Source organism: Anabas testudineus, chromosome 15, assembly GCF_900324465.2.
Source record: "Anabas testudineus chromosome 15, fAnaTes1.2, whole genome shotgun sequence".
Lineage (NCBI taxonomy): Eukaryota > Metazoa > Chordata > Actinopteri > Anabantiformes > Anabantidae > Anabas > Anabas testudineus.
In genome coordinates, this window is record NC_046624.1 from 21,717,301 (window position 1) to 21,727,948 (window position 10,648).

At 42.6% G+C, this 10,648-nt stretch overlaps 1 protein-coding gene across 3 annotated transcripts in view; it reads left to right on the forward strand.

The window, feature by feature from the left end:
- tjap1 (tight junction associated protein 1 (peripheral)) overlaps window positions 1-10,648 on the forward strand; it is a 31,401-nt gene that overhangs the window by 17,485 nt on the left and 3,268 nt on the right. For all 3 annotated transcript variants that reach the window (XM_026353901.1, XM_026353900.1, XM_026353902.1), the window contains exons 8-10: window positions 7,858-7,965; window positions 8,813-8,896; window positions 9,128-9,793. In XM_026353901.1, coding sequence (XP_026209686.1) covers window positions 7,858-7,965; window positions 8,813-8,896; window positions 9,128-9,793 — 858 coding nt within the window. The remainder of the gene's footprint in view (window positions 1-7,857; window positions 7,966-8,812; window positions 8,897-9,127; window positions 9,794-10,648) is intronic.

The following is a 10,648-nucleotide window of genomic DNA, read 5'->3' on the forward strand; positions in this document are numbered from 1 at the left end:
TTTACTAGAAATATTGTCTGAGAAACCATTTACCAAACATTTAACATTTTTGGATATTTCCGCTAATAAAATACTTCACACATCAAAGTACCTATATTTGCCCTACATATTTCAAATACTACTGTAATCTTCACTTTTGGAACAGTTAAACTGTTTGTTTTGTAACCTTTAAAATTATTACTAAATATTTCTTTAAATAAAAATTAAATTCTTAATTAAAGAAGAGTTTGCGTAAGATGAATTATAGAGAGGAAAGCTGCAGATTAATTCAATTCAATTCAATTTTATTTGCAGAGCGCTTTTTACAATTGACATTGTCACAAAGCAGCTTTACACAACCAAAGAGCAGTACATGAACAGTGTATGTGTATGAGTCATAATAATCTGATTGTCCCTGATGAGCAAGCTGAGGGCGACAGTGGCAAGGAAAAACTCCCTGAGAAGGCAACAGGAAGAAACCTTGAGAGGAACCAGACTCAACAGGGAACCCATCCTCATATGGGTGATTACATGCTGTGTAGGCAGCAGTCCAGTATAACAGTTAATGTCTTTTAAGTTAATATGGAGCAGACTTATTCTATTCCTTGACTATCGAGCGTTGAGTCGAGACCTCCAAGAAACAGCTTCCGACGTCCGCCAAGGCCGGGACCGACATCATAGTAGCTTGTGACCAATCCAGTCTCCAAACGCATCCCATAGGGCAAACGGTGGATCCAGGCGACGAGATCTCCAGCCAGAAGTTGGGCATCAGGACGAGTCAGACAGGTCCAGAGGGCAAAGGGTGGAATGACGTGTAGCTCGACAGAGAGACAGAAAGAGGGAAAAGAGAGAGGGAGAGGGAAAGAGAGAGAAGAGGAGAGATTGCAGTTAGTTGTATTCACAGTCAGAAAAAGTTTGAGGTGAATGTATTTTTAGTGTAGTGCAGCAGGGACTCCGGCAGGACTAATTATGACAGCCTAACTAAAAGGGTGGGTTCAGAAGGAAACACAGACATGAGGGCGCACTGGGATGTAGAGCAACCAAACACTTCACCATCAACAAACCCGAGTGATCAGTGAGAGTTGGGAAGACAGCATCTAAACATACCAGTTCACCATAATGCTCTACGTCCATGAATCCTTCCCAGATCTATTTACTCAAATGCTTGACTAAATAAATAGGTTTTCAGCCTAGACTTAAACACTGAGACTGTGTCTGAGTCCCGAACGCTATTTGGAAGGCTATTCCATAACTTTGGGGCTTTGTAAGAAAAAGCTCTGCCCCCAGCTGTAGTTTTTATGATACGAGGTACTGACAGGCAGCCAGCATCCTTTGCGCGAAGTAGGCGTGGTGGATCATAAGACACTAGCAGTTCACTCAGATACTGCGGCGCAAGACCATTTAATGATTTAAATGTCAAAAGTAGTATTTTAAAATCAATGCGAAATTTCACGGGGAGCCAATGAAGTGTAGATAAGATAGGCGTGATGTGATCGTATCTTCTGGTTCGAGTGAGGACTCTCGCTGCTGCATTCTGAACTAACTGAAGCTTGTTTATGCACCTGGTTGAACAGCCAGACAGTAAGGCATTACAGTAGTCCAACCTAGAGGTGATGAAAGCATGGACTAATTTTTCTGCATCATTTAGTGACAAAATATTCCTTATCTTGGCAATATTTCTGAGGTGAAAGAAAGCTGTCCTGGTGATATTATCTACATGAGCTTCAAATGAAAGACTGGAATCTAGAATCACACCAAGGTCTTTGACTGTTGCACTAGATGTAACAGAAAGGCCATCTAGAGTTACGGTGTGGTCTAACATCTTGCTTCTAGCTGCAGATGATCCTATAACTAGTACTTCTGTCTTATCAGGATTTAGCAGAAGGAAGTTAATTAGCATCCAGTCTCGTATATCCTTTACACATTGATCAACTTTATTAAGCAGTTTGATCTCATCTGGTTTTGATGAAACATATAACTGTGTGTCGTCAGCATAACAATGAAAGTTAATACCACGTTTACGGATAATGTTGCCCAGAGGAAGCATGTAGAGGGAAAAAAGCAGGGGGCCTAAAACTGAACCCTGTGGAACACCAAACTCCACTGGAGAGCATGTGGAGTAATCGCCATTTAGATCTACATACTGATAACGATCAGTCAAATAGGACCTAAGCCAGGAGAGGGCCGTTCCCCTAATTCCAACAACATTTTCTAGTCTGTGAAGGAGAATACTATGGTCAATGGTGTTGAAAGCTGCACTGAGATCGAGTAGCACAAGCATAGAGACACTACCCTGATCAGAAGCCAATAGGAGGTCATTTACTACTTTAACAAGTGCCGTCTCTGTGCTGTGATGAGGCCTAAATCCTGACTGATAGAGTTCATGTATGTTATTTCTATGAAGATACGAGGATAGCTGCCCAGCTACTATCTTTTCGAGAATCTTAGAGATAAAGGGGAGGTTTGATATCGGCCTGTAATTGGACAGCTGACAAGGGTCGAGATCAGGTTTCTTGATTAGCGGTTTAATAACTGCTAATTTAAAACACTTTGGGACATACCCACAGCTGAGTGAGGAATTTATGGTTGTCAGCAGGGGTTCTATTATTTCTGGCACTATCTGTTTTAGAAAGTGTGTCGGTATAAGGTCCAATGTACAGGTTGAAGATTTTGCAGAAGAGATGAGTGAAATTAGTTCATTCTCTTCAAGAGGAGTAAAGTAATCTAGGTACTGATCTGCTGAGGTTAGCTCGTCACCTGCGTCAACTAAATTGTCTGGTTTTAAAGCTTGAATTTTCTGCCTTATATTTACAATTTTGTTATTGAAAAAGTTCATGAAGTCCTCACTACTGCACAACGTTGCTGTGGAGATATCTGCAGTAGTTTTCTTTCTAGTTAATTTGGCTACTGTATTAAATAAAAATCTAGGGTTATTTTTGTTGTTTTCTATAAGAGTGGAGAGATACGTTGATCTAGCTGCACTAAGAGCTTTTTTATAGTTCAGGATGCTCTCCTTCCACGCTATCTGGAATACTGACAATTTAGTTTGGCGCCATTAAGTTCTAACTTTCGAGTAGTCTGTTTTAAGACGCGCGTGTCATCGTTATACCAGGGAGCAGGTTTCTTATCTCTGATGACTTTTCTTTTAACTGGAGCTACATTATCTAAGGTATAACGTAATGACGACTCTAGATATTCAGTCGCCTGGTCTAGTTCTGTGGTGTCAGACGGTGATCCAATCAAAGTTGATAACTCTGGGAGATTACTAATAAAGCTCTGTGCGGTAGTTGATGTAAATGTACGTTTAATGCGATAGCGCGGCGCTGAGTATACATTGTTAATATGACACACTGTAGTTGAAACAAGATAGTGGTCTGAGATAACTTCAGACAGTGGGAGCGTAAGTAAATTTCTTATACTTAAACCGAATGATATTATTAAATCTAAGGTGTGACCCGCTTTATGAGTGGGTCCTACTACACACTGATCTACTCCTAGCGAGTCCAATATGGACATAAATGCTGTTCTCAGAGGGTCTTCTGGATTCTCAAAGTGAATATTAAAATCTCCAGCAATTAACGCTTTGTCTACAGAAACAACTAGGTTAGAAAGGAAATCTGAAAATTCACAAAGAAATTCAGAGTACGGCCCTGGGGGTCTGTAAATGATAATTAGCGGGATCGGCTGAGCAGACTTTATATTTGTATCTATACTTGTTATGTTACTATAAAGACATTCAAAAGCTTTAAATTTGTGTACATGCTTTTGTACGATAGTCAGTTTATCATTATAAATAACTGCGACACCTCCTCCTCTACCAGTCAGACGAGGCTGGTGAATGTAGCTGTATCCAGGAGGAGTTGCTTCATTTAAAGCTACATACTCGTCCTGTTTAATCCAGGTTTCTGTTAAACAGAGTATATCAAACTGCTGATCTGTGATAGTTTCATTAACAGTAAGCGCTTTAGATGTAAGAGATCTAATATTTAACAATCCTAACTTCAGATCAGAGGTGCTGGCTGCACAATCATTGTGCTCTGAATTTGAGGTCTGTATGTTAATTAAATTATTAAAACATATTTTTTGGGTTTTTCTAGCTTTTTGTTTAGCTCGAGGAACAGACACAGTCTCAATATGTTGAACCCTGAGTGACGACTCTGTGCAGCTAGCAGACACTTGGTTTAGCCTGTTTGTCCGCTCCCTGGCCTGGACTCTGGGTAGTCAGCGACTAACTAGGCCTGATCTTAGACTATGAGCTATACTGCAAGAAATGAGAGCAGCACCTTCCCGAGTGGGATGGACACCGTCCCGCCCTAACAGGCCAGGTTTGCCCTCAAAGGTACTCCAATTATCTATGAAGCCCACGTTGTTTTCGGAGCACCACCTGGACATCCAGCGGTTCAGCGACCATAACCTGCTGTAGGTTATGTCACCTCGTCTCATTGGGAGGGGGCCAGAGAAGATTACCACTTCGGACATCGCCTTCGCTAATTTAAACACCTCTTTAAAGTTATTCTTGGTAACCTCAGACTGACGAAGGCGTATATCGTTAGCTCCAGCATGTACCACTATCTTAGAAAATCTATGCTGTCCTAAGGCCCTAAGATTGCCTTCAATGTCCGGTACCCTGGCCCCCGGGATACACCTGACCACAGCCGCTGGAGCCCCTAAAGATCTGGCTAATTTCACGTGTCTCATGATCGAGTCTCCTATAACCAGAGTTCTTCCAGGTTTCTCAGCGGGTGAATCACTGAGAGGGGCAAACCTGTTGGACACGTGAAGCGCGGGGGAGGTGTGCTCCGGTGGGCTAGCTTTAGCCTTAGCCTTAGCTTTGGCTGCGCGAGTATGCCGCCGAGTCGTCACCCACTCGCCCCGCTGTGAGGGCTCTAATGCCGGAGTCGGGGACTGGCTATCTCCGCCCGCGGCACCCAGACTGTCCGCTACAGAAATAAGACTACTCTCACTCTCTCTAACCCTCTCTAAAGTCTGGATGCGCTCCTCTAACGCTGTTATCTTCTCCGTCAGAGTGGTAACTAGCACACACCTGTCACAGGTAAAATTGTCGCTAACGACGGAGGAAGACGGTCTAAACATCCTGCACTCTACACACTGAACAAGCTGAATATTAGTCATCTTAAACGTACCTGAGTTGTAGAAATGTAGAAGAAATGTTGTGTAGAGTTTAAAAATCCCGCTGTTGCTCTCAGACGAAAAAACACGCGCGTCCTCCAAGAAGCGGAAACGGAAGCCGCGTCCAGATTACGGTTTGTCATTGGGACTAAGCCTGGCCTTAATATGCAGGTCAGATTAAGTTTAATATTCATCTAAATGTACAACCTTTTTAACGGTCTTGTAGCTTCTTTTTTAATTAATTTTTATTTAGATATATTTCTGTTTTACTGTAGATATTCAGTTTTTCAGCTTTTTCTCTTCAGATTTAAAATTTTGTTCAAAAATGTGTCAACAACAAGCTGCAGTATACATTAAAGTGCCCATTTTATGCCCTATTGGGGCCCAAAATGTGTCTGTACTGTCATTCTGAAAAAACGTGTAGATTTTAGTTAGTGGTCCGTTTAAAGATGTGCGCGAGCGCTTTTCCCACCACCTTGATCCCCACCCACTCCCCGTTTGCAGACTTGTCTGTGACTTTTGTGAACCAGGAATGGAAAAAAAAACAAAACACTACAGTTACAAAGACTCAGCAGCAGGGTCACAGAGATTCAGTGGTCGCAGCAGACACAGCTGAGCTGCACTAAGTTCTAACACTGTCGGGTAAACATGATACTTTACCGCTACACAATCCACCACTGCCATAAAAATTGTTTTATAGTTTCACAACATGTCGTTGTGCGGGAGGGGATGTAGACCTGAATGATTGAGTTGAGGTAAGATGGAGCTGTAGAGTTAACCACTCTGTAGGCAAGAGACAGAGCTTTGAACTTTATCCTTGCAGCCACAGGAAGCCAATGCAAAGATCTGAAGAGCGGTGTGACATGAGACCTTTTTGGTTGATTGAAAATGAGGTGTGCTGCTGCATTTTTGATCATCTGTAGAGGTTTGGTCGTGGATGCCGGTAAACCCATCAGCAGTCAGGTAGGGTCTGAACTTTCTGATGTTGGGAAGGGCATATCTACACGACCTAGAGACTGTGGTGATGTGTTCCGTGAAGGTCAGTTGGACATCAATGATAACCCCCAACCGTAACACGGATTCAAACTTTGAATGAGACCCAGGTTTAGGTCAGAGACAGTCACAGTCAGATCTTTAAACTTCATTCCAGCATCAACAAACTAGTTGGAACTTTACACACACACACACACCACATATTTTCAGTGCAAACTTTGAATGTACCACTCAGGGACTGGTTTTCTACAAAAAGGCTACCGGCAGTCATATAAATGTACCAAAATGACCAAAACATGGAATTTGTATTTACATTTAGCAGACGCTTTTATCCAAAGCGACTTACAAGTCAGTACAAGGTACAAGGAGAGGTGGTGAGGAGGTGTTGCCTAAAAAAACAACTTACTGGAGGTAGGCCACTGCTGGGATTTGAACCCCAGTCTCCCACATAGGAGGCAGCGATGATACCACTACACTAACCAGCTGCTAGTATAAATATATGTATGTATATAATGGGCACTTTAATTTAACTCTTCAAATAATAGATTTTTCATTTTTCAAGTGAGAAATTTTATGTTACATTTCTAAATATGACGTTTTCCCCTTTTTCTTTATCAAATGTGACAGCATAAACAATATGTGTGATCTTAATGACAAATAAAAGTGACTTTTATTTTGTAGATTTGTTTTATTTTAAACAAAAGTGCAAACTTACTTTGGTTCAGTAGCTTTGATGAAGTTTGTTTGTCTGTTTTGTCATTGACGTTATTCTTCATCTTTTCTTTCTTTTTCTTCTCTTTTCTCACGCTGCTTTCTGATGGACTGACTCATCTTCATCACCTTCATCTCCATCAGGCTGCCGTCAGTCAGACATGGGTTCATGCAGTTGCGTCTCATTTTTCATTCTTCTCTACCCTACTTTCTCTCCATCCTTCCTCCGCCATCACATCCAATATTTCTCCATCCTCTTCCTCAGTTGTCTTCTTCAAACAAACAAACGAAATTCTGCTGCAGGAATAACTTCTTCTTTAAGCATTCAGATGTTTTCTCTTTCCTCGCTTATGGAAGAAATTTTCCACTGCACATAATAAATCATCCAATAACATGAACATTCTGTGAAATACTGTATTTCTGTTAACTTGTAGCAACGACATCTTACAGCTAATATCAGATTGTTAGCAGTTAACATGATTAACCCGTTTGATTTGGCTGTGACCTGTAACTCCTCCTGTGTTGGACCCTGCCATGTTCAGGCTGCAGCAAAGATGTGTTATTGAAATCGATGACGACATAACGCTAGCTCTGTTAGCTAGTGTTAGCTGCTAGCCAATTTTCTTTTCTTTTTTTCAGTGCTCTGGGAGGAACGATAATATTTCTGCTTTCAGTTTCCATCAAGATCTTATTGATCTTCACTGCACTGCTACATCTCATAATGCCTCTGTGAAGTGCTGCTAGCTAATGCAGCATTCAAATTATCTGGGAAAAGTGTTTAGACGATAGATACATTTTCATGTTTAATTAGTTAACTCTAACCAAAAACTACAAACATGGCATATATGTAATGAGCAATGAGCAAGTTTATTTGTCTATAATTTATTTTATTATTTGTTTATATCTATTTTAAAATTTATTCCCACATGATCTGAATGTACTTAATCTGCTGAAGGCCCGCTCACCTCTGGCTTCTGATTCGCTGTCTCGGCTGTGATTGACAGTTGGTGCTCTAATACAGTCTGTCTGCCCCTCAAATCCCAGCTACGAAAGGTAGAGAGGGACAAAAAGACGATGGACCAGGAGATCGTGGAGCTCACCAACAAACTGCTGGACGCCAAAAACACCATAGACCGACTGGAGGAGCTCAATGTGAGTAAAAATACACTGATACGTGAGGTAGCATCACGGTCCGTGAGGTATTATTCCTTTTTATTTTACTGCAGATTGTTGACTACCTGCTATCGTTTTCATCTGCTTTTTAACTTAAAATAACTGGTTTGTGAGGTTGGTATGACATGAATTAAACACAGCAGAGAAGACACACGATGTAAAGATCCATCTGTGAGAAAAGAAAAAGGGCAGAGGAGGAGGGCGTCGAGCACCAGTTGCACTTTGCACTTATTAACTTGTAAATAATGTTTATAGTTTCTGCTGAGAATACAAATCAAATAACACACACTCATCTTCACATTATGTCCATAATAGTGCTTATCTTGCACATACTGTAGACACTGTATATTCTGCTGCTGTTGAACATGATAAAAATAGGAGAAGTCCAAACTACAGTAATGTGGTTCTATTAGTGATGCTGTACTATTAGAGACTAAGCTGGATACAAAACCTGTTTGACCTGATGAGTTAACAGATCAAACGGTACCGTTCAGCTGTGTCTTTACTTTCTGAACCAGACACACAAAGAACACAGGAATTTCTCTCACTGTGAAACTGGAGGTCCTTTCCAATCTCTGTGGTTACCATGGTAACCACGTCCCCGTCCTGCAGCAGATGGTGACCACCTCCTGTCTCCACAGCAACATGTAAAACACAAACTCCAGCTGGGGCTCATGGGTAGTGTAGTGTTTGATCCGTCTCTGCTGCTGCTGCTGCTGAAGTGACGAATATATAACCCTGTATTTGAACTTCTGTCTCCAGAAATAATAATAAAAATAATTCTATTGTTACAGTAACGATGTAAAATCTGTGTGTGTCTGCACAGGAACGTTACAGGCAGGACTGTAATCTAGCTGTTCAGCTGCTCAAATGTAACAAGTCGCATTTCAGGAACCACAAGTTCGCTGATGTAAGTACCTTTTTAATTACTTTTTACTAATTCAGCTTATTACTTAGTGGGAACCAGAATCCGTCAGATAAATGTCTGATGAAACTGGAAACAAGTGTTTTAATTGTGATAAAATGTTAAACTGCAGCCGATGATGATGATTTATTGCTGTGGTGAATCCGTGCAGTCGGTGTAACAGGGGCCACAGTTTCTGCTTCGCTGTTACAGGAAACTTTACCTGTGTTTCTGCAGCTGCCCTACGAGCTGCAGGACATGCTGAATAAACACATGAAGAGCAGCCTGCCGGATCGTGGACCCGGCTTGCAGGACTCCGACACCCTCAGTCTGACTCCTGCTGATGTTGTGCCCACCTCTGTCATTGCCCGGGTCCTGGAGAAACCTGAGCCTCTGGTCTTGAACTCGGCACAGTCTAGCAGCTGTGGCCGGCCCGTCGCAGAGGACGTCTTTGTGCACGTGGACATGACTGGCCCAGCGGGGGCAGAGGGCAGGGAGAACACCGGCCGAGAGGCGTCTCAGCAGAATGGCTCCTGTCGCAGCCAGAGCAGCCTGGATGAGGAAGCGGGAGGGGCCCCATCCTTCGAAAAGCTGAACCCATACCCGATGCCACTGCCCCCCCACCCCCTGTATCCCGGCCGCAAAGTGATCGAGTTCTCGTCGGACGACAAAGTGAAGATCCCTAAAAACTCGCCACTGCCCAACTGCACCTACGCCACACGGCAGGCCATTTCCCTCAGCCTGGTGCAGAGCGACGATGAGCGTCTGGCCCCGGGGAGCCCTGCACCATCTTCCTCCTCGGGCGGGGGGGGCGGCATCACCCAGCACACGCCACCGTCACAGAGGGACACCACCAGCGAGCCGCTGTCCAGTCAGTCCAGCCCCTTCAGCAGCCCGCCACAGGTGAGCCGCAGCAGGGATTATGCAATATGTTTTCACAGAAGCCGCCGTTTGCTTTGAAAGCAGCTTCTCTCAGTCAGACTCAAGGTCGTCACATGGTTTTCCAACAACAATCTTGAAGGAGTCCCAGAGGTGTTGTGTAGTTGTTGGCTACTTGTCCTTTACTGTCTGGTCCAACTCATCCCAAACCATCTCAGTTTGATTCAGATCAGGTGATTGTGAAGATCAGTTCATCTGATGCAGCACTCATCACTCTCCTTCTTGGACAAATAGTTTCTACAAAACCTAGAGGTCTGTTTGGTCATTGTCCTGTTGGAAAGCTGATAATGGTTCCACTTTGTCTGAACCAGATGGGATAATACTGTGTCAGCCATGATGGTTAAGGGTGCGACTAAGTCACCAACACCATCACAGTTCCTCCTCTGGGCTTCACAGTGGGAACCTCACTTTCAGGAACTGCCCGGTCACAGAGGTTAGAACCAATGACCAGAGAACAGTTTTCAGATTAACTCATTTGATGATGTGATGATGGAGTTTTCTCTTCCCTCAGTGTTTCCTACCTAATAAAGGTTTGTACAGTAGCTGTAGAAGCAGCTGATGATCTAATGCACATAATGTCACCAATTAACTTTGATATGTCTGTGAACGGAAAAGTTCACAAAACATTTTTAAAATCTAAAAAAATATAAAACATATTCTGGGTTGTTCACCACTTTTTTATATACCACAACATTCCACTTTTGTTCTTTCATCGTTTGGACGTCTTCAGTATTAATGTACAATTTTGAAATAATACAAATAAAAAACTGACTTTGGACTAGTAATGTTCGCTCGAACGCAGATAAAATCTTGATATTT